This window comes from Diceros bicornis, chromosome 11 (genome assembly GCF_020826845.1).
Source record: "Diceros bicornis minor isolate mBicDic1 chromosome 11, mDicBic1.mat.cur, whole genome shotgun sequence".
Lineage (NCBI taxonomy): Eukaryota > Metazoa > Chordata > Mammalia > Perissodactyla > Rhinocerotidae > Diceros > Diceros bicornis.
In genome coordinates, this window is record NC_080750.1 from 30,077,688 (window position 1) to 30,102,543 (window position 24,856).

At 41.2% G+C, this 24,856-nt stretch overlaps 1 protein-coding gene across 2 annotated transcripts; it reads left to right on the plus strand.

Annotated features, from left to right (window-relative positions):
• Positions 1–1,004: 1,004 nt before the first annotated feature.
• Positions 1,005–23,393, plus strand: MGST2 (microsomal glutathione S-transferase 2). 2 transcript variants are annotated; one of them, XM_058550105.1, is made up of 5 exons: positions 1,005–1,134; positions 5,890–5,989; positions 19,719–19,789; positions 22,583–22,664; positions 23,156–23,393. In XM_058550105.1, the coding sequence occupies exons 1-5, from the start codon at positions 1,077–1,079 to the stop codon at positions 23,283–23,285; spliced, it is 441 nt and encodes a 146-aa protein (XP_058406088.1). In that variant the 5' UTR covers positions 1,005–1,076; the 3' UTR covers positions 23,286–23,393. The 2 variants fall into 2 exon arrangements, with proteins under 2 accessions (XP_058406088.1, XP_058406089.1); XM_058550106.1 differs by lacking the exon at positions 19,719–19,789 and having other exon boundaries at positions 23,156–23,241.
• Positions 23,394–24,856: the final 1,463 nt, after the last annotated feature.

Consider the following 24,856-nt stretch of genomic DNA (forward strand, 5'->3'; position numbering starts at 1 on the left):
CTCTCCCTGGGGGTGTGGGGCATTGCTCTGACAAGGGAGAGGCCCTGGACTCACATGGAGACCGTGTGTGGTGTTTCCTACTAGATGCCAACTCAAAATATTGGTCCACTTCTTTCCTCAAGGGCCCTCTTCCTTCTCAGGACATAGATTCTAGTTTATTTTTTAACAATTTATGCTACAAACTTCCAGTTATAAGATAAATGAGTCCTGAGGATATAAGGTACAGCATGGTGACTATGGTTACCAATACTACATTGTGTATTTGAAAGTTGCTAAGAGAGTAGATCTTAAAAGTTCTCATCACAAGAAAAAATTTGTATGTGGGGTGATGGACGTTAACTAAACTTATCGTGGCAATCATTTTGCACTATATACATATATCAAATCATTATGTTGTACACCTGACCCTAACACAATGTCATATATCAATTATATCTCAATTAAAAAAAATTATGGTCACCATGATCATGGGAGAGTCAAGGTGACAGTGGGAGGCAGCATGGTACGGGGGACAGGGCACAACTGGAATCTGCTGGACTTGGGTTCAAATTCTGGGTCTGCCATTTACTGGGGAATAAAGTTAAAATCAGTTTAAATTAGCATTTAAATGTCAATGAGATTAAGTAAATGCTTCCATCTGCTCACTTTTTCCACAGGAGGTGACAGAGGCCTCAGCAAGGCCTTGGAGCCAGGGAGGGGAATACAGGGGTCCAGAGGTTGGAAGAGAAGAAGGGGAAATGGTTTTAGAATTGGCTGAGAAGCTGGCTTAACTGCAGGTGCTGCTGCTGGAGGGCTAACCCCACAGGCTGAGCCGGAGCTGTGGGCTGGCAGAGAGACAGACTTAACGCAAGTTCAGGAAGCAACTCCCAGGCCAGATAAAGATCCATGACTGGCAGCTGGGACCTGCCTGCCTTCCTGATTCCTGTTCCAGAGCAAAGGTCACCCAGCCTCCGGAACCCTCTTTTTTTCCCCGCCCCCAGCTTTGTTTACCTTATAAGGAAGTTCAGCATTGCAAAGTCGAAAGTGCCTCTGTTATCTACAAATAGTTCTGTGAACCAGAACATTCTATATGAAAGATGGCTGGGAATTCAATCTTGCTGGCTGCTGTCTCTGTCCTCTCTGCCTGTCAGCAAAGTAAGAATCCCGGGCGGGGTGTGTGTGTGGGGTGGGGGGTGGCAGAGGGAGGGAGGTCCGGTGTTGGGGTTTCATACTTCCTTGCTGGTGGCCCTGTAGCACAGTCTGCTCAGTATTACCAGCACCTCCTTCCCTGGGGCCAGGGAGAGATTTGGAAAAATCTAGGAATTAGTTCTCCCAACGGGAGGTGGTGGGCCCTCCGAGCCCAGCGATTCTGCATTGTCTGTGGTTAAAACCCCCAGCCCAGTTCAAATGAGCATTAGAAGCGGGCTAACCTGGGGGAGTGGGCTATATACATTAATGAGGAGTGTTTCAAAGGTAACACCTTTCCTGCTTGTAAACCATGGCTGGGATTTCTTGAACCCTGATCTTTTAATTAATGTGTTTTCTTAAATAAACTGCCTGTGGCGGGTATGATTGTCAGGTTAAAAAAACTCTCCCTCAGAAATACGAGCTTCAGATTAAGTAATTAATTCTAAATTTTAAAGCGCCTTCCCACCAGGATTATTCAGTATCCCGGTTGCCTGCTTAAGCAGAGGGCTTTTTCTCACGTTCAATTCATCTTTTCTTACCTACAATGCTGACTTAACATGCTAAATGGGGAAGAGGGCCTGAGCACCGGTGAGCAAGACTTCTTACCTAGGATGCATATTTCTTTATTTGTCCAAGCGCTTGTCCCAGGAACCAGGGCAGGGCTTGGACTGCTCGGGTGCCCACGAAGGCACCACAGCTGAGGATAAAGTCCAGCCTGCACGCATGCTCAATGTCTTGCCTAGCCAGTCTGTTTTGTGAGTCTATGCAAATATTATACCCCAAGACACATTTTGTAGTTTGATTCACAGTCTTTTCTGGAGTAGAGCAGGATGTTTACTCTCTATTTAAGAAGCACTTAGGTCTGAAGTGCCCTGTGCCAACCCCCTGGTTCAGACAGACCTACTCATAGGCACTACCGACCCTGCATGTGCCCTCGTCCCGGCACTGCCGAGAGCACAGGAGCAGGTCCACGGACGCCCCCAGGCTGACAGAGCCTCTGCTGTCCTCACAGAGAGGCTTCTGTTTGCTGGTGGGTCCAGGGGACAGTGGGAACTGTGGGCAGAAGGCCGGGCAGGTAGTGCTGTGGTGGGTGGGAGTGGGAAGAGGGGAGAGGAGACTGGGCCAGTGGTGGTTGGTGGTGGACAGGGAGTGTTTAATGATGGGGTGGAAGAGAGGGAGAGAGAAGACACAGCTGGTTAGGCTGGCCCCGTGGCTTAGCGGTTATGTGCGCCTGCTCCACTGCTGGCAGCCCGGGTTCGGATGCCGGGCGCGCACCGACGTACCGCTTCTCCAGTCATGCTGAGGCCGCGTCCCACATACAGCAACTAGAAGGATGTGCAGCTATGACATACAACTGTCTACTGGGGCTTTGGGGGAAAAATAAAATAAATAAATAAATAAAATTACAAACGTTTCACTTAAAAAAAAACAAGACACAGCTGGTTAGCTGGCATTAAGAACCAGAATTTGCTGTTTTTGCAAAAGTTGGAGTTTATGGAGATGGGACACCATGCTCCATGGTCGAAGCAGTTCAGGTTTTGAAGACAGACAGACTGCTATCTGTCTGGTCCAGCCACTTACCAGTTGGTTGCCCCTGGCCAGGATATTCTGTCCTTCAATGTCCTTATCGAAGAGGGTTAAATAGGACATTGGGTAAAAAGTGCTCGCCAGGGTGCCTGGCCGGAGATTGTCCGTTCCTATCCTCGGCTGCCTCCCCACAGAGAGCAGCTTCTGCTGGATTGAGAGGTAGCCACGTGGTGAAGCAGCCCAGCTATGGCTGGGGGAGCCAGCGTGTGTGTGGGTCTCCATCCACTCTCCCTAGGACTCGTACGTCCCTCTGGAGAAAGCCAGGGAAGAGAAAAGACAGGCAAAGCCAGAGGAGATTATCCTCAAGTAGTTTTTAATCAACTCACAAGAAGGGAAATAAAATGGAAGCTCTCCCGGAAAAGTGGTGAAATAGCCTTGCCACTCTGCTCGTGTTGTCCCACCAGGAGCCATGCTCTCTCTAAGGCCCCTGACCCGAGAGAGAAGAAACAGGCTTCTACCCCTGGGGGCTGTTCTGGCCCAACTGAGTCCTTCCTGGGGCTGGGGGTGGGCTGGGTGGGGAGTATTCAAGCACCTCTTCATTTACTGAAGCTCATTCCTCCCATTTGCTGCTGCTACAGGCAGGTGCCGACCACGTGCCATGAACAGCCTAGAGGAAGACAGCACTTCAAAGCTTTCACTTATTCAGCTTTATTTTGAAGCTCCAGGTTCATTGCTAATGTCAACCTACAAAAACAGAAAGCAGTTTAAGAGGCAAAGCGTTTGTTTGGGATCAAAGAACTGCAATTTGGGGAGCACAGCTTCAGCTAGAAACCCAAACAGTGTCCTGCTAGGGAGTAAAAGTCGGGGGCTTTTAAAGGCAAAGAAAGGAGGTTGTATTACAAAGAATTTTAATTGGAGTTGGAGGGAGAAGCTAGTCTTGGCTAAACATTGATTGACTATAGATTGTATCTTCAGAAACTCCACAATCCTCAGTCTTCGTGATCAGGATGTTTGTTCTGCTGACTTCTCAAACAATTGCTTGTAAAACAATTGCCTTTTGGCCCAGTCCAAAGGTTTGGCCCAGTCCAAGGTGAAAGACAGCGAAGCAGTTTCTCTGGAAAGGTAGCTCCAACTCCCTTTTAAATGGCTCCGCTAAAGTCAATTTTGACACTAGTGTATAAATCTAGGGGCACACATCTTTCATTGCTTCCATCTTTAGACACGTAGCGTTTTTTCCAAGGCTGTGGCGGAGTTATAAGCAATGGTAACAGCAGGGTCGAGAGCAGCCGAGTCCCAGTTTTCCCCTCCATGGATAGATCCCCGTTTTGGCTCCAGCTGGGCCCATGGGCCGCCCATCAGCTATTGGCCTCTGCAGATTTATGCTGCCTTGAAAGGATTTAGCCAGGGTTGGAAACAATAATGCCCAACCCCACGTTTTTCTTATCTTTACCCTCCTCCTTCAGGCTTCAGTGATGTGACTGCAGTTTGCAGGAGGAAAACTCCAGTGCTAATCATTTACACACTGCAGATGTCCAGCTACAGCTTTGAAATCCAAAACAACAGTATATTTGTGGCAGAGGGGAATTGGGGGAAAAGAAGCAGCCTGCTGTGAGACCCTTACTAGACCAGGTTCAATATCTACTGACTTCTTGTCAGAGGGGAGATAGTATTGCATTTCAGGAGGAAACACATCACCCCACTAAAGTAAGGCACCGAGAGATTGAAGCTACAAACTTGGTGTGGAAAAGGAAACTATTTTTAAAATGTTAGTAAGTAGGAAATGGATATTGAGGGACTAAAATAAGTGAGACCAGAATAGGGTTGGAGAGAACTGGTATGGAACAGAAACTGGAGGAAATAATCTGAAGGGAAATAATAGACCCAGAAATTAATTATGGGGTAAAAAGAGGGAGATAAAGACAGGAGGTGAGAACTAGTCACAGAGAAGGAGTGTGAGTCTGAAAGTGAGAGGTTTACAGAGCTAATCACCAGTTGCTGGTGATCCTGCACCTTCCATACAGCAAATGGAGGAGAAAGTCAGAATCATTTTATAATAGGGAAACTGAGTCAGACAGGGAGCCATCATCCTCAAAAGTTTTATTGTGACCCTCCCCGGCCCTCCTCACCTCCAGGCAACCACTGATCTGTTTTATGTCACATGACATATGTTTTATGTCAAATGGATTCATTTGCATTTATGAGAACTTTGCATAAATGAAATTATAGAGTAGTACTTTTTTTTTTTGTTCTTGCCTCTTTTATTCAGCATAATTATTTTGAGGTTCATCCATGTTGTTTTGTGTATCAATGGTTCATTCTTTTTCACTGTTGAGTAGTATCCTATTGTATGGATATACCACAGTTTGTATATCTACTCACTTGTTGATGGACATTTGTGTTAGGGTTGTCCAGAGAAACAGAACCAATGGAATACACATACACACAGATATTTATTTTAAGAAATTGGCTCATGCAACAGTGGGAGCTGGCAAATCTGAAATTTGAAGGGCAAGCTAGAAGACTGGACATTCTAGCAACGGTTGATGTTGCAGTCTTGAGTCCAGAGACAGTCTGGAGGCAAAATTCCTTCCTATTTGGGGGACCTCAGTCTTTTCTCTTAAGGCCTTCAACTGATTGGATGAGGCCCACCCACATTAAGGAGGGCAATCTGCTTTATTCAAAGTCTACTGACGTAAATCTTAATCACGTCTGAAAAAATACCTTCACTAAAACATCTAGACTGGTGTTTGACCGAACAACTGGGCGCTATGGCCTAGCCTAGTTGACACACAAAATTAACCATCACAAAGTTGTTCCTAATTTTTGGCTATTACAAATGAAGATGCTGTGAACATTTGTGTACAAGTCTTCATATGGACCTACGATTTCATTTCTCTTGGGGAAATACCTAGAATTGGAATAACTGAGTCAGATGGTGGATGTATGTCTAACTAAAAAATCCCTTCCAAATGTTTTTCCAAAGTGGTTGTACCACTTTACACTCCTATCAGCAGTGTATGAGAATTCCAGTTTCTCTTATATCCTGACCTGTCTGTCTTTTTTAATTGGTATGATCTATCTTTTAAATTGTAGACATTTTAATGGACATGTAGTGGTATCTGTGGTTTAAATTTACATTTTATGAATGAATAATGATGCAGCACATTTTTAACATTAATACCTCTTTACTTGCAGGTTATTTTGCTTTGCAGGTAGGAAAGGCAAGATTAAAATACAAAATTACGCCCCCGGCAGTCTCTGGGTCACCAGAGTTTGAAAGAATATTCCGTGCACAGTAAGTAATGCTTCTCCCACCCTTCAGGGATCTGGGCCTGCCTCTTACACACAATTCCTGATTAGGGGGAAGTTGTGCAGAGAAGATAGCCTGTTATAACAAACCACTCTTCATGGCTGAGACCCTTCTCATGATCCTTGAGGCTTGAAATATCCAGTGCATGGAGTCTCTACCCACCTATATTACAAATTCAGAGAGTGCATTTACAGAAAGGCTGGGATCTTAGGAGAGACTGCTGTACCTTTAAGCATGGCAATTTGGCTAGAGCCCCCTTAAGCACCCTGAGAGTTCGGTAGCCTCAAGTTAGGTTAGTTATGCTATCAATTTTCTATCTTTTCTATCTTTATTTCTTCCTCTCCACTTCAAAACAGAGGTGGGTCAGTATTATCCTCTGCCCATGACCCATTTCCTAAAATCAGAAACCTGTAAGAATGAGGAAGCTTTCCATTTCACGTCTATTCATAGTGATTTTGATCATCTCGGGCACCTCGCCTTTTCAGATCCACACAGAATGTTCCACCATAAACATCATGAATTTGCCTGCTGCAAGGCACTAGGGCTCCCCTTATATTTTATTCCCCTAAGTGCTTTTAAAAACATTGCACATATCACCATATATACATCACTCGGTTCTTTCGTTAATACCTTGGGATTTTTCATCGTGGTTGTAAGCGAGGTTGACCTATGATTTTCCTTTCTTGTATGGTTCTTGTCTCATTTGGATATCAAGATTATACTAGTCTCACAGAATGAATTAGAGAATTATTTTGTCAGAGAATTTTAATAAGATTGGAAGAGTGTGTTCCTTCAAAGTTATTAGAATTTACCTATAAAATGATCTAAACCTGATGTATTCCTTGTGGAAAAATTTTAAACTATGGGACTTGATTTCTTTAATGATTATGGGACTATTCAGTCTTTTTATTATATCTTGAATCAGTTTGGGCAAGTCGTGGTCCTTGAGCTGACCACATTGATCTCTTGTTCATCTATTTGCTCCCAGGAGGATTGCATATACTATTCCCTAGGCTTGAAAGTGGAATGAATACCACTGGTAGTACAAGAGATAATTTTAAGAGGTGCATAGACATGATTTATTTAAAAAAATTTTATTGTGGTAAGAACATGTAACATGAGATCTACCCTCTTAACAAATTTTTAAGTGTATAATACATTATTGTTGACTATAGATGCAATGTTGTACAGCAGATCTCCAGAGCTTATTCATTTTACTTGACTGAAACTTTATGCCTGAGACGTGATTTTAAATAACATTGAATCCGGGGGCCAGGCCCGGGGCGTAGCAGTTAAGTGCACGCTCTCCGCTGCTGGCGGCCAGGGTTCGGATCCTGGGGGCGCACTGACGCACCGCTTGTCAGGCCATGCTGTGGCAGCGTCCTATATAAAAGTGGAGGAAGATGGGCACAGATGTTAGCCCAGGGCCAGCCTTCCCCAGCAAAAAAAGAGGAAGATTGGCATGGAGATTAGCTCAGTGCTGATCTTCCTCTCACACACACACACACACACACACACACACACACACACACACACACACATTTAAAAAAAAAAAAGTTGAATCACATCATAAGAAAGTCATTTCCATTTCATCTGTCTGAATCTTTATGGTTATGTCAAGTGGAAAGTATTGGTTTGGTGTCAGTATGTCCACACTCCAAAATTAATATTTATTTTTATAAGACTAATACATGTATGTGGTCTAGAAAATAAAGTGAGATTACAAGCCTTATTCAAACAAATAACTCTATCTTCAATCCATCCCTAGAGACAACCATTGGCACCTCTTTTGACTACTCCTTTTGGTATCTACTTCCATATTGTGCTTTCACTGCTATTTATTGATTCACAAATTTTAGACATTATCAATTGACTTCATATAATGTAAGAAAGAATTTCATGCTCCTCCACATCGTGTTTTCCTTATCTCATCCTTCCAGTAAAGTTATATCACTTTGTTGAGTTAAATTAATAGCCAATGTTTATATTATTGATTAAGTAAATAATGTTCAAAACTGAATCAAATAGTAGATTACGATTACATTTCGTTCTTATGCAATTTTTTGTTTTACCTAGGGTTAATAATTGACTCTTTGTTTTTCGTTTGCTTAGTTTCCTCAATTCTTCAACAGAACTGAAAATCTACTCAATACATTCAAATACATTAAGTAATCTAGTAATACCATTGTTCTTTTTCTTGGAGTCACCTGCTCGAGTCTTCCATTTTTCTGCTCTAATCTGGAGGTTGCTCTTCAGGCCTGCTCCACAGCTGTCATCCTGAGACTTCCTATCATCATCCTAGGAATTTCCCTTATACTCTACTGATTTGAATCACTTGTTTCCTGGATCGCATATTTTCCTATTTATTTGTTTTGTCTCTCATTTTGGTGGAGTACACCCTGTGGAAGCTTCCTGAGAGAAGGTAAATGGTAGGTCAAATTTTGAGACTTTACATTTCTGAAAATGCCTTTATTCTGCCTCACAGTTGATTGATGGCTTGGTTAGGCATATATTTCTATGTTAAAAATCATTACCCTCAGAATTTTGAAACTACCACTGCATTATTTTTTAGTTTCCACTGATATTGTTGAAATGTTCTGTACTGTTCTAATTCCTGATCCTTTGGATCAGTTTGGAAACCGTGGAAGCTTTAGGATCTTCCCCTCATCTCCGTGCCGTGAGATGTTACAGTGTTGTGCTTGCTCAGAGGCATTTGTCTTCACTATGCTGAACCTTAGATGAGGTTTTTTCACAGCCTGAAAACTCATGTCCTTCTGTTCTAGAATATTTTTTTTGATATTATTTTTTCCTCAAATTTTCTCTACTTGGTTTTCTCTGTTCTTTCATTCTTAAAACATATATTAGTTGTATGTTGACCTCCTGGACTCCTCACCTAGTTTTCTTTTATCTTCAGTTTTTTATCTTCTTGGACTTTTTTCTTTGTGGGAAATTTCTTGAACTTCTAACTTCTTAGTGATTTTTTAAAAAAATTTCAGATATCAGTTTTAATTCTTAAGAATTCGTTGTTATTCACTGATTGTTCTGTAGTTGCTGCTGCTGCTGCTGTTAAATCATCTTCTTTTTTGTTTCATGGATGCAATTTGTTCTCTTATATCAGAGGATTATAATGATAATGTTTTGGTTTTTTAAAAATAATATTCTGTAGCATTTCTGTTTCTTCCAAGTTCATTTTTATTGTCTATCTTGGCTTTTGTCTTTCATTTTTATTTGTTATTCACCCATTCAATATTTATTGAGCACCTCTGTACACCAGGCACTGTTCTAGTAGCTTGGGCTATGGCAACTCTTTTCTCCTGCTTCCTTGCCTTAAGCATAGCCAAGGAGCCTGATGTTATGACTAATTCTATCTTTAAGTGGAACTTGACATCTCATATCAAACACTTCAAGGTCCCTCTGACCACCACTTAAGTACCTGTTTCCTATCTGAGGTCACCTCAGGTTGGATGTTCATTTGTCAAGCAGAGATGATTATTATGGAGCCCAGCTTACACAGTGACCAGCCCAGGACCCCTTCCTAGAGTCTTTGTTCAAATTCCTCTTCTCCTTCTACAGGGAAGGACTCAGAGACGACTATCTCTAGAGTTTTGCAGTCTTTTGCCAGACTACATTTTTAAAAATCATGAAAATAGCAATATAATTTCACCAAGGGCCATTCCTTCATGTTATTGCTGAATTTAGAGAATTCTATCTAGTCTAATTTGAGCACTTTGATCCCTTTAGATTAAAGGCTTTTATAAATCTAAAAAGTAGATCCAAGTAATAAATTGATCTTGTAATTTAAATATATTTCTTCTGATTCTATCCTCACCAGAAGAGAACAGCTGCTGATGACCTCACTCTTTTTCGTATACTTGAGGACCATTATTAAGTGTCTTTCATCTTTTATATTTTGAGGTCTGGTAGCACTAATTCTTTAGCTTTTTTCCTCAATTATTAAAAAATTTTGGTTGCTCTCTTTAGACTAAAATTTTTCATATTATTTCTGGAGCCTAGAAGTGGATAGTACCCCAACAATGGTTTCATCAGTTCTGAGTAAGACAGAAGAATTGCCTCTTACTTCGTTCTTGTTAATGCACCACTATTTGCTTAATTCTGAATTATTCAGTTCCTGTTCCAGAATTAACCTGCCACAAGGCACAAGTAAACCCAATCACCATGAATCTGAGTACTCTTTAGAAATATTAGCCCCCTCTTACTCTACTATAGTTCTGTAATTTTTTTTTTTGCCATTTCACTAACTTTTTATACTCACTTTGAATTCTAGTCCTGAAATTTAGAAATTAAAACTAGAGACCTTAATGTATGTTTAAAAACTATGGAGAAAAGGAAAATTCACAAACAGTAATTTTTCAAATATTCTGCAACACTAGGGTTATACTAATGTGAGTCACTTGCTTTTGCAGTAAGTACAAAGAAGTTAAAAAGAGGCAGTAAACACACCTCCATTTTTCTTACAAGTGTGCCCACCTTAGACATTAGCTGAAAGCATAAGATGTACTTATCCACTGAGTTATAAAGGGCTTGGGATCTCCAAGATGAGAGGATGACTAAATGATGAATTCTTCAAACTCCATCCTCCTCCTCCACAAACCACTTGTATTAGTCAGCGGTGGCTGCTGTAATACCACAGACTGAGTGGCCAACAGACATTTATTTTCTCACATTTCTGGAGGCTGCAAGTCTAAGATTAAGGTTCTGGCCAATATGACTTCTGGTGAGAACTCTCTTCTCTTGGCTTGCAATGTTCTCACATGGCCTTTCCTTGGTGCATGGAGAGAAAGTGTGTGTGTCAGTCGGTCATTCTTCCTGTCTGGTGGGCGTCAGAGAGCTCTCTTGTGTCTCTGCTTATAAACACACCAATCCTATTGGATCAGGGCCCCACGCTTCTGACTTCATTCAACCTTAATTACTTCCTTACTCCAAATACAACCACACTGAGGGTTAAGGCTTCAACATATGAATTTGGGAGGACATAAATATTTATTAGTTTATGCCATCACCAAACAGCTTCTGTCACATAAGCTGGGTGATTCTCAAGTAGTCAAGGGATGAGAGGCAGCTGGAATTTGGATGAACTATAAGCCTCACTCCCTTGTCAGCTCATCCCGTTCCTTATCAGCAGCACCACTGAAGTACTGGTTAGATTCATGCCCTCCTGCCACCAGGGGCAACCTCCCTCTGGTGTCCCTACACAAGGGTTACTTGACAAGGAGCAATTTAGACAGTTATGGATCTATATAAAAAGATTAACTTCAGCAACCTTTCATCCACAAGCCTTTTCTGAGCATGCTAACCTGTTGCTCTGACCCCCAGCCAGTGTAATAATCCGAAAGACTTCCCAGGGTCTAAAGTCAGCAGACCGAGGCTGGGTCATTTGTTGACAGTGCAAGCAGCTCATGGCGGTGTGCAGCCCACTGCTTCCCAACAAGTCACCGAAACAAAAGGAGAAAGAAAAAGGAGCGACAAAAAACTTGAAAGAAGGAAACCTCCTTGTGTTGCCTTGTCTGCTTTTTATTTTTTAAAAGATGTCATACTATAAGCATGGCATTAGAAGTGTTCTATGGCTGATCAGGTTTTCCCCTTTGGCAAATGGTTCAGATTTTCTATGAATAAGATTGTTACAAGCAAAGTTTCATGTTGTGTGTTCATTAGGAATCTATCTATCAAAAAGCAGAAATATTCAGTGTTTTAGGTCAGAGGAGTCCCAGGTGATGTGTACACACTGAAGGGGTGCACTGAGTCATCTGCTGTGGGGGAGAGGAAAATATTGGAGCTTCTATTTACATTTACTCTTAAAATATCATCCTTTAATTTCTATTTTGTGTGTGTTTTATAATGTATATGATATTCTTTTCCAGTAGAATGTATTAGCTGTGCTAATAGATCAACCTCATATTCCCAGTGGTTTAACACAATTGGAAATTTACATCTTGCTCATATCAAGTCCTATATGGGTCTTCCTGGTTGGGTGGCATTTCATGTGGTCATTTAGAAGCCTAGGCTCTTTCCATCCAAGGAGTATATTCCCATCCAGGTCCTCAGAGGTTCTCTCCATTCCACCAGCACACCAGCTACTTAACTATTTGGCTCAGAAGTGACATATTTTGTTTTCACTTACTTTCCATTGGCAAGAAGTAGCCCCACCCAAATCCAAGGAGGCTGGGAAATGTAGTCCCTGACTGGGCAGCTCCTGCAAAGCACCAACTTCATATCATCTTAGTTGCCAGCCAGCCACCTCTGCTACAGGACGACATGTGTATATTATGGGGGTCAAACAACCGTTAGGGATATGCAATTAGAGAAGACTGGAGACGAGTGTTTTAGGAACTGCCAGATTTAGGGCTGCCAGACCACAATTTGATTCCTTTTTTCCAAAATGAGGTGAACTTTGTAGTACACTTAATGACTGAGACAAGGCCCAAGCAGTACATAGTTCAGGACTACCCTCACTGCTCCCAGCCCTCAGACCACTGCAGTGGTCACATGTCCTGAGCCCCCAGGCACAGACTCCCTTGGAGTTGGGGATGGACCAGGGGGTGTTTCAGCAGCTCTAACCACTCAGTCTTCCCAGGCTCTGTCAGCCCGTCCTTTAGGGTGACCACTCTTTCCAGTTTGCCTGGGACTTTCCTGGTTTTAGCACTCAAATTTCTAGGTCCCAGGAAACCCCACAGTTCCAGGCAAACCGGAACACTTTACCTGGGACTGTCCTGGTTTTACAACTGAAAGTCCCATGTTCTGAAAAGCTTTTCAGTCCAGGGCAAACCAGGATGGTTGGTCACCCTACTGTCCTTCCAGCAAAGACTCTTTCTGTTATTACCCCCGGGTAGAATTTGAGGCCCATGGTGACATCTGCCTATAACAAAGGAGAAGCTTCTCCCTAATCTTTTTATGGGAAGTTTAAATATCAAAGCACACAGGATCATTGGGTACAGAGGGCTCCAACCAGGAAGTGGGTAGACAGACTCGTTTTCCCTCAGTGTGGATGTGCAGGAAAGGGGGGGTCCATCAGTGGGCATAATCAACCATACCCTCTGTTCCCACACAAAGGGAAGTTGACACAGCTGCAGCCAGCTGTTTTCTGGCCCATTTGGAGATTTTTCTTGAGATCTTGTAATAAGAGGATAGAATATATCTGCCTTCATGTCCAAAAAGAGATCATAAATTATTTTCATTTTGGTTTTCGTGTCAGTATAACTGTAATTAGTCACTGATAGAATTGTTCAGAATGAATTCTCAGTTTGGTCGCAGACAACAATGTCTGTTGACAGCTTACTGCAAACGAGCTATCCTGGGACACATCTGGGCACGGACCACTTAACCGTGGTATGGGGGTCTGGAGGGGCCGAGAAGTGCTGGTGGCAGAAGGACGTGGTCACATGGTGGAGTGGGTGGAGGAGGTCATAAGGAGCAGCTAGAATGGCATTCCAGTTATTTCCAGGCCAAGCAATACCTGGTGTTTTCAGCAGGCAGCGGAGAATATCGTTGGCAATGGACGGTCCCCAGGACTGGCTGTCAAAGAATTATTTTCAGTCTCTGAAAGAAGATAGCAAGAAATGGACAGATCCTCGGGGCTTAAGGCAAGTCAGTAAAAGAGGGACCAGGAGAAAAGTACAATGAGCACAGGTGGGACCTGCGGTCAGGGTGAGACCAACAGTGACTAACTGTAGGGGACAAAGGGTCTCATTTCTAAGGAGAGGAGAGGAGGCTGCAAAGATTGGGTACTAAACTGCCCAGATACTCCAAGCTTTGCTCTCTGGGAGCACAAATGCAGTTACGTTCACATCCTTGCCTGAGTCTCAATGACTTCTAACCACCCTTGCTCACCCAGGACCTCAGCACCCCCTTGCCCCATCTTCCCACTTACTTCCCGGAGCCCCAGGAGATGCGCCCAGGGACAGAGCCCCAGCTGGCAAGCAATTTAAGGGAGGGGCTGTGCCGCTGCCCTGCTCTAGTCCTCCAGTCATGTGAGCATGGTACCCCTCCCTAAGTTCTAGAGTGTTCCATGACTGTGACGGGGCTGTACTGTGGTCTGTGGCAGAGGGAGGTGAGGGCTATGGCTCTCCCCAGCTCTTTGTCGCTTTTGTCATCTGAGGCACTGCTCCCGTCTAGAATCTCACCACGTCTTTCATGAAGGCCATCTTTCAGCTTTCAGACTGACCTCCACTCAGGTGTGAAAACAGCTTGGGCAGGGGGAAAAGACCCCTAACATCCTTCCATGCTCCTCATTTCCTCTCTCTTTCTTGCCCAAAGGGCTTCTTTCTCCTGCAGATAAGACATACAAAAGCACTCATGCATATCAACGTATGTGGACAGACACCACAGAGGCCACAGATCCACGGGTTCTGCCCTCTGCAGTGCAATTTGGGCTTGGCCAGGATGCTCTTAGACAATATTCTCTCTCTGCCCCCACACGCCTAGCCAAAGGCACTAGTGCAGTGGAAAGAAAAACTTCTAAATAGACTTTTATGAAGAATAAAATGGACTGGTTTTGAAGATGATTTTTTAAAAATCTCATCATGGCTAATTTTGCACAGTTTTGTGGAAAAACTTAACCTTTAAATTTGGAATAACTTAAGGTGTATTACAAGACTAGGTAAAAGATGGGACAATTATGTTTTGTTTCCCAAAAGGATCGTATAAAACTCCAATGAGTATGGAGTGCAGAGCGTTCTGCTACTACTCTCTTTTACTTCATGGAAAACAGTTCTATGAATTTAGCCATGGAAAAGGAAATGTTGGGAAGCTGTTTATTCTTTAACATAGCTGTAAATATTCTGACCATACAAATTTATAAAGCATCTTTTCACTTAACCTATCATAGCAACTTACAAACTTAACACATTAGTAAAAAGGCAGCCATCAGAAGCAAAATAATGTGGGGGCCGGCCTTGTGGCTTAGCAGTTAAGGGCGCCCGCTCCGCTACCCGCGGCCCGGGTTCGGATCCCAGGCGCGCACCGACGCACTGCTTCTCCGGCCACGCTGAGGCCGCGTCCCACATACAGCAACTAGAAGGATGTGCAACTACAACATACAACTATCTACTGGGGCTTTGGGGGACAAAGAGGAGGAGGATTGGCAATAGATGTTAGCTCAGAGCCTGTCTTCCTCAGCAAAAAGAGGAGGATTAGCATGGATGTTAGCTCAGGGCTGATCTTCCTCACAAAAAAAAAAATTTAAAAAAAAGCAAAATAATGCGGAAGATGGGAAGAGCAGAGAGAAAAATCTCAGTACTTCCCTGTGTACTAAAAAGTTGTAGTTATGGTTTGTGAGGGTATCCCCAGAGTTAGGCTACAGACAAGACATTCCTTGGGTCATTAGTGGCCTTTCAGGTCTTAAAGACAACAGTAAAAAAAATGAAGAAGAGGGGCTGTCCTGGTGGCATAGTGGTTAGGTTTGTGTGCTCCACTTCGGCAGCCTGGAGTTCTCAGGTTCGAATCCCAGGTGTGGACTGATACACCACTCATCAAGCCATGCTGTGGCAGTGTCCCACATACAAAATGGAGGAAGATGGGCACAGATGTTAGCTCAGGGCCAATATTCTTCACCAAAAAATAAAGAAGAAGAAGAAAGCATTTTGCATTCATATTATGCGTTTCTGATTTTTCCAGGGGTCTGACAATTGCTCTCCTGGCTCTTAGAGAGCTGTGTGGGTAACTTCACTGTTGTCTTTGCTGGTGGGGGATTAAAAATTTTCACTCGTGTTTCAGGACCTGCACCAGCTGGGTCTTTATATGAGCATTGAGTTATGCGGTTAATTATGCAGTTTTCTTACCCATCTTTAAGAGATATTTGAATTCTTATCAGGGAGCTTTTTTTCGTGTAATTGAAGCATAAACTGATAAGGTTGAGCTGATCCAGCTACAATATCTGCTAATACTTTGTTGAGGAGTTTTTGAATCTATGTTCATCAGATATATTGATCTATAATTTTCTTTTCCCATAGTGTTCTTTTCTAGCTTTGGTGTCAGGGTAATGCTGGCTTTGTAAAATGAATTTGGAAGTATTCTCTCCTCTTCTATTTTTTGGAAGAATTTGAGAGGGATTGGTATTAATTCTTCTTTCCATGTTTGGTAGAACTCACCAGTTAAGCCATCTGGTCCTGGACTTTTGTGTGTTTGGTGGTTTTTGATTATGGAGTCAATCTCCTTACTAGTAATTGGTCAGTCCAGATTTTCTATTTCTTCATGCTTCAGTCTTGGTAGGTTGTATGTTTCTAGGAATTTATCCTTTTCTTCTAGGTTATCTAATTTGTTGGCATATAATTGGTCATAATAGTTTCTTATGATCCTTAGTATTTCTGTGTTATCAATTGTAATGTCTCTTTCATTTCTCATTTTATTTATTTGAGTCTTCTGTTTTTCTTAGTCTAGCTAGAGTTTTGTCAATTTTGTTTATCTTTTCAAAAAATCAGGTTTTAGTTTCATTGATCTTTTCTCTTGTCTTTTTAGTCTCTATTTCATATTTCTGCTCTGATCTTTGTTATTTTCCTTTCTTCAGCTAACTTTGGGCTTAGTTTGTTCTTCTTTTTCTAGTTCCTTGAGGTGTAAAGTTAGATTGTTTATTTTTTTTTCTTAATGTAGGTGTTTATTGCTATAAACTTGCCTCTAGAATTGTTTTTGCTGTATCCCATAGTTTTAGTGTTGTGTTTCCATTTTCATTTGTCTTAAAATATTTTTTGATTTCACTTTTGATTTCTTCTTTGACTCATTGGTTGTCCAGGAACATATTGTTTAATCTTTACATATTTGTGAATTTCCCAGTTTTCTTTTTGTAATTGACTTCTAGTTTCATACCATCGTGGTAAGAAAAGATGCTTGATATTATTTCAGTTTTCTTATATTTATTAAGACTTGCTTTGATCTATCCTGGAGAATGTTCCGTGTGCACTTGAGAAGGAATGTTTATTCTGCTGTTGTTGGATGGAATGTTCTGTATGTCTGTTAGGTCTACTGGTCTAATATGGAGTTTAAGTCCAATGTTCCCTTATTGATTTTCCATCTGGATAATCTATCCATTCTTGAAAGTGGGGTATTGAAGTCCCCTACTCTTATTGTATTGCTATGTATTTCTCCCTTCAAATCTGTTAATATTTGCTCTGATGTTGGGTACATAAATATTTATAATTGTTATATCCTTTTGGTTAATTGACCCCTTTATCCTTATATAATGGCCTTCTCCATCTCTTGTCACAGTTTTTGGCTTACAGTCTATTTTGTCTGATATAAGTGTAGCTACCTCTATTCTCTTTTGGTTTCCATTTACATAGAATATCTTTTTCCATCCCTTCACTTTCAGGCTCTGTGTGTTCAAAAAGCTGAAGTGAGTCTTTCATAGGCAGCGTAGAGTTGAGCATTGTTTTTCTATCCATTCAGCCACTCTATGTCTTTTGATTGGAGAATTTAGTTCATTTACATTTAAAATAATTGTTGATAGGTATGGACTTAACAATTACCATTTTGTTAATTATTTTCTGGCTGTTTTGTAATTCCTTTGTTCCTTTCTTCCTCTCTTTCTTTGTGATTTGATGGTTTTCTGTAGTAGTATGCTTTGATTCCTTTGTCTTTATCTTTTGTGTATCTACTATAGGATTTTGCTTTGTGGTTACCACGAAGCTTATGTAAAACATTTTATATTTTATATAAAGACTTATAAAAAACAGTCTATTTTAAGCAGATGATAGCAACTTAACTTCAAATGCATACAAAGGCTCTACGTTTTTATGCTCCTTTCCCATTTTATGTTTTTGATGTCACAATTTATATCTTTTTCTATTGTATATCCATTAGCAAATTATTGTAGTTGTAGTGATTTTTAATACTCTTGTCCTTTAACCTTTATACTAGAGTTATAAGTGATTTGCCCACCACCATTGCAATATTAGAGTATTCTGAATTTACTTATATATTTACCTTTACCAGTGAGTTTTATCCTTTCATTTGTTTTTGTGTTAGTAATTAGCATTCTTTCATTTCGACTTGAAGACCTCTCTTTAACATTTCTTCTAAGGCCTGTCTAGTGATGATGAAATGCTGAAGCTTTTGTTTAGAATATTCTTTATCTCTCCTTCAATTTTGAAGGACAACTTTGCAGGGTAGAGTATTCTTGGTGGGCAGTTTTTTTCTTTCAGCACTTTGAATATATCGTCTCACTCCCTCCTGGCCTGCAAAGTTTAAAACTGCTTCTTTGTTTGCTAGGGTCCTGTGGGACTTGTGAATGCAAGCCCCATTGGCTATTAGAGCTAGGTAATTTGGGGACCTGTCCCTCAGGTGGCAGCCACAAAAGCTAGGGTGCCAGATGTGTGTACGAGCTCTTTCCAGATGAGTACTGGCAATCTGGTTTTATCGTTGGAGCAAGCCGTAATAAGAAGGCAGGAGAAGTGCCCATCTGTGCACATCATAGCACTGGGGAGCAGCTGGGAATTGAGGGATCCTTCTTGATTGTATGGTGCTGTGCTGGGGGTGGTGTTTATGGGGAGAGTGTGTCTCAGACTTTCCTATCCATTTCATTGTGGATATTTTCTCATTCGCCTGATGCGTAGGAGTCACTCAGTTGGTTTATGGATTTCTTTAAGAGGGAATTGCTTTGTTTAGTTATACATTCAGTGCATCTATGAGAGGAGGGAAGTTCAGAAGCCTCCTATGTTGCCATCTTGGTTGCAAAAACAAAATGAAAACTTTTTTTTTTATTTAAAAAAAAATCACTCATGGTGACCTGGGCTAGAAAACTCAGTCTTCAAGAACCAGAATCAACTATTTCTGGGTCAATTGTCTCATACCCTTAAGTACTCAAGCTTTAAGGCTTATTTAAGGAAGGATGTGGGATCATTTATAATCCTGTAGACTATGACTCTTCCACCAGTATCAACTCAAGACCTCATTATGAATTACACTGAAGTTTTTTCTGGTTGTGATATTGTCAGCAAAGAGCTCAGCCAACCTAACCAAGATCATTTGGGGGCATGCACAGGAAAGAAGATGAATATAATTCATCTCTTTTCCCTTTGCTAGGTACAGATGAATTAATTATAGTTCCCAGAGAATGATTCCCTTTTGCTTAAAATAGTATCAAATTTTCCATCCAAGTCATCTACAAATAGAAGCAATTTGACTTGACATTAGCACAGAGCTTTGGAATCTGGAGATGACACAGTCTACCTTTGATTCTCTGCGAGGCACCGGTCAGCTTGGGTTGGGTTCTCAGGCCTTAGTTGTTTCTCCATAAATTGAGAATAAAATATCCTCATTTGTTTACTTCAGGAGGTTTTAGGGGAATTATTTAAAGACCATTTTTTAATGTGCTGAGTATCTCAAGTGGGAGGCAATAATGTAAGGGAATTTGGGGGAAGAAATCCATTTAATATGAACTGAGTTATTTTCTGGGTTATTTAGATAAGATACAGAATGATCTTTAGGCTCAGAATCAGGACCATCTCAAGGCCTGGCTTTTGGAAAAGAGCTACAGTTCATTTCTACTAACTGGCAACTTAATTGTAGGAGAGCGATTCTTGACCCTGCTTGAGGTTTGAGTACCATCTTGAAAGACTCATTCTACATGTAAGGACATTTAAGCTCTTTATGTAAATTCTTATATTATTTTTGTAAGAAGAGACTGGACATTTATCTCTAGATGAAAACTCAATGCTTTGGTGTATAGACTTCTTGTAAAATAAGCTGTCTTTATTTTTTCCTGCAGACAAAACTCTGTGGAGTGTTACCCCATATTCGTGATTACACTGTGGATGGCCGGATGGTATTTCAACCAAGGTAATTTTAAAATACAGTCAACTCTGTCCTAATGATGACTACAGTTCTTAAAACTATTAAGGAGCAGGCATGTAATCACACATCTCCTGATCCTGGAAATTGTTTTAAACAAAATGAGCAATGTCTGTGCATCGCAGAGCACTGTGCTGCAGATACGCTAACTCTGGCTTCATTCCAATTTAATTCAGTAATTTTTTTAAAACGTGGAACAAACTGTATGTTGGACACTCCAGGATAAAAACGACACAAGATTTGTCTTCAAATCTAATGTTTTAAATTCTAATTTATCTTCAGGAACAGAACACAGAATTAACAATTTACCCTAATTATTATAGCTAATATTTATTGAGCATTTACTCTGAGCATTTACTGTTTTTAAGTTTTATACATATATTATCTCATGTATAGGTTTTTAGGATTAAAAACCTTCTTGTGAGGTAGTTTCTATAATTAATTCCTATTTTACAGATGAAGGAACTGACAAACAGAGAGGTTAAGTAATTTGTCCAACTGAACATTCACCAATGTAGAAGAAAATTAGCTTTCAGGCACAGGGCAGGGTCTGTAGGTATTTGACCCAACAACCCATGTATCTTTTCTTAAGAGTTCCCAAGGATGTAGTGCTATTGTTTGTATGTAGCAACTTCACAAACATCTACTTTCTATCTGACTGGGGTCTCCTTGGTGCGCTGAGGGCTTTACCCAAACTCTGCCTGTCCCTCTCACAGGAGGTTGGACCAGCACAAGCTCCCTTAGTTGGAGAAATTCAATCCCTTTTGCTTTCTGGTAACTCTCACTGCCTCATTTGGCTTTGACACCTGATTGCTAAGATTTAAATAACCCAAAATCCAGCTGTTTTCAAAGGCAACGGTATCACCTTCTGCTTGTAATTTTTACTGTCAACTGCGGAATTTCAGATAAAATGTCCTTTAGAGAAAGGCTTCTTAACTTTATCCAACTCACATTTTTGTCCCTTAAGGGCATGAATGAAGGCAGTTGTTCCTTGTCAGGTGAGACCACATTAACAACTAATAAGAAAAGCGCCTTCTGATAATGGGGCTCAGTCTCTGCTGTTTGACCCTTTGGATTTCACCGTGATGGGCTGAGTGAGGCCGACTGCCTGTCAGGAAAGGATTTCTTGGGTATCTTCCTGTAGTAATTTTCTTTTTGTTCTTTCTCATCCCAAGCAAGTAGCCCATTAACTGCCGTGAACAGTTCTCATTGGCTTTGTGGGAGTAATTCATTAGATAGGAACTTTTAAAACCTCAGCGTGCCCAGAATCTCTCCACTTCCTCAGACGCCAGGTGGCCCTGCCACTCCTTCTTTTCTGGCTTTTTGCTTGGCCTCCTCGTTCTCATCCTTCAGCCCCCAACACAAATGTCATCCCCTCAGGAAGGCCTTCCCTGACCCCTTTCTAAAGGTGGCCTCCTCCGGTTCCTGCTGTCCCATTCCTCTTCATTTCTTTCACCGCTTGTTCAAATCAGTAATTTTCTTCTCATTTTTCTCTTTGTTGTCTGTCTCTGATGATAAACTCCATTAAGGCAGGGAGCTTGTATCTATTTCACTGCTAATCCCAATCCTTAGAATAATACCTGATATATGGTAGAAACTAAAGAAAATGTTTGTGACCTAATAACATAAATTTAATTCTATCTAGCCTATCAGAGTCCCACAGATAGATTCCAAATTTGTACAAGAGGGCTCTGGCAATTTGCATCTATGAGGTGCTGAGGAAGAGAAAGGATCCATAATGTAGGGAAGATATTGATATTTTTCATGGGACAGGATGGCAGAACACCACACCACCCTTTACATTTCTTTCAGGTAAAACTCATATACAATGAAATGCATAAATCTGAAGTGTATTATTTGATGAGTTTTTGACACATGTATACGCCTATGTGACCCAAATCCCTATCAACATATAGAACATGACTACCACCCAGAAAGTTTCCTCGTGCCTTTCCCAGTCAATCCCTTTCAGAGGCAAACACTGTTCTGATTTTTTTCATCATAGTTTAGTTTTGCCCATTCTAGAACTTTCCATAGTTGGAATCATAGAGTATGTACTGTTGCGTAACTCTTCATTCACTCAGCAAAATGTTTTTGAGCTTCACCATGTTGTTGCGAGCATCTGTTTCTTTTCAATGCTGAGTGGTATTCCATTGTATAGTTGTCATAGTTTGGTTATCCATTCTTCTGTTGATAGACTTCTGGGCTGTTTCCAGTTTTTGGCTATTATGAATAAAGCTGCAACAAATATTCTGTACAAGCATTTTTATGGACATATGCTTTCATCTCTCTTGCATAAATACATAGGAATGGAATTGCTGGGTCAAAAAGTTGGTTAAGTTTTACTATCAGAGCTTTTCCCAAAGTGGCTGTACTGTTTTGCATTCCCACCAGTAATGTGTGAGGATTCCAATATCACCAACATTTTGTGTTGTCAGTCTTTTTAGATTTTAGCCATTCTGGTGAGTGTGCAGTGGTGTCATCTCATTGTGGTTTTAAGTCACAGTTTGCTGATATTGAATAATGTTGAATAACGTTGAAAAAATTTGCATATACTTATTGGTACATTTGTTTATCTTCCTATGTGAATTGTCTATTCAAATATTTTGCCCACTTACAAATTAAGTTGTTTTTCTTTCATTATCGAATTGTCAGAGTTCTCTATATATTCTGGACACAAGTCTTTTGTCAGATATATGTTTTGTGAGTATTTTCTCAGTTTTCCCACCACATTTTGAGAGATGGCCATCATACCCTCTATCTTTATTTTTTTCTCTATAGTTTTTGCTACTTGTCTGGGTCTCGTGTACATCTATGCCCGTCACCAGTATTTCTGGGGATATTCAGAAGCTGCTAACAAAAGGTAAGGAGAACCTGAGAATTGGGTGTTTAGGTAAAAAGTAGCAGGATAGAGTTTGAATTAGTTTCCTGTTCCTGAGAATATTAACAGCACTAACGGTTGTGATTGCAAAAGTGATCTTTGCTGCCTGAGGCCAAGTCTCACCAGGCCGTACACAATTAGATGTGAGACAGAAAATGCAAATATAAAACTGTGCACTGAATGTGCACTCCTTGACCACCACATTTTAAATCCTTGCAAAAATTTTGCAGTATCTCCAAAACGTTACCAAGGAAATAATCCTTCCCAGCTTTGATAATCCTTTGAATGTTCAAAGGAGCCAATTAACCTCTGTGGTTGGCTTCCTCTTTAATTTATGTGATGAATCAAAATTTTCAAACGGCAAAAACATGGAAGTTCCGGACGGTGTCGACAGTGAGCAGCCTACTTTAGGACCCCCAGCGTCACCACTGCAGCCCAGTCTATCACCTCCCTCCCTCATGTCTGCCCTGCAGGATCGCTGGTTTCCGGTTGAGTCTGGGGATTTTGGCCTTGTTGACCGTCCTGGGTGCACTGGGGATTGCAAACAGCTTTCTGGATGAATATCTGGACCTCAATATTGCCAAGAAACTGAGGCGCTTCTAACTTTTCCCCTCCTTTGCTCAAATGCTTGCAGAAGATGTTTTCACCCTGAAGGTTATACTTGTTTAATTAAAGAAAATAAAAGTCTTTGTTTTGTTTTTTTTGAAATGGCTTTGTAGAAACATACCCTTTAGAGAATACATTTCTTGTTTGTTTAAGAACTGAAATTTGCTCTGAGCCCTGATTTTAGAAGTGTGTGCTGAAGTCATGACTGCTCTTGGGGGCAGAAAGCAAGGCAGAAAGCCCTGAGTGCTGGGCTTTCCGTGGCCCACTGCCATCACTTACCTCTGAGACTGCTTCTCTTTTATGGAAAGTTCCAGACAGATGCTGATAAGGCAGCCGAGCTCACTTCATTGGTTGCAGGAAAGCAACAGATGGCTGCATGTGGGAGAAGTCAGGCAAACACACAGAGTAGCCAGAGAAGAGAGTCATCAACTAATGGCACAAAACAAATCTGGCTGTGCAAATGGACTTCATAAAGAAAAAGGAAAAAGAAAAAAAAGGCATATCATTTTCAAGGAACTATCCAGAAACTAGTGCTCAGTGCATGTTCTTGCCCCTGGGCAGGGGAAGGAGGGTCGTGGTCACAGCTGGAGAGTCTAGGCTGGGTTCTGCTGCACTTCCTGTGTCACGGGGGGTTTGTGGCTGGTGGCTGTTGTGACCCTGATGTGCGGTCACTGTCTGGCCCAATGCCAATGACCTTTCCTCACTTTATTCATCTGTAAAATGGGAATGAGCCCACCTCACAGTCTTCAGGGACCTTAGGAAAATGGAATCGTGAGCCTATATAACACGTTTTAACATCGGGAAAAGAGCTCTCTGTCAATTTTTCCAAAGAAAGTTGAACAGCCTTGAGTCTGGGGTGGGCATCTTCCAGAAGCTGTTTATTGGAACATTTCTTTTTTATGGGTACAAAGGAAGTTACAAAGGGTGTGAATAATAGAAAAAGAAAGAAAGGCATTTAAACACTAGTGTTTCCAGCATAGCAGGGAAGAAGACATGACAATCTCTTGCATCTAAAATAGCAGTACTAAATATCTCCAAGTTCGCTGAGAACGCACTGGTCTGGGAGGGGGATGTCTGGTGCCCCCACTCACTGGCTGTTTGACTTTGGGTAAGGCACCTCACCAATAGAGGCGGCGTAGCAAGAAGCGAAGACTCCAGGGCCAGACAATGCTAATCCTGTTCTATCTCTTGCTGGCTATGCTACCCCAGCACTTTGTAGCTCTCTGCCTCAGTTTTCTCTTAGGTAAAATGGGGCTACTATTCTAAAATGATGATTCTACAGTCATTTTACTTTTTAGTATTCTGATCAGTTATGGTGACTTGTGACATTTTAATTGTTTTATACATTGAAGACAATGAAGGAAGAGAGAATGCAAGTGTTTGACCCTAGAGCACAATTACTGCATAATCATATCCTTTGGAAATGGGAAAAACCACAACTTGCCAAATCTTACCCTTGAGGATTTTTAAACAATTTCTATTTTGCATCTAAATTGGAACTATTTAAAGATGTAAACTATAAATACACACACACACAGTTTTGTTTAAACGTGGAAAAAGAAGATGGG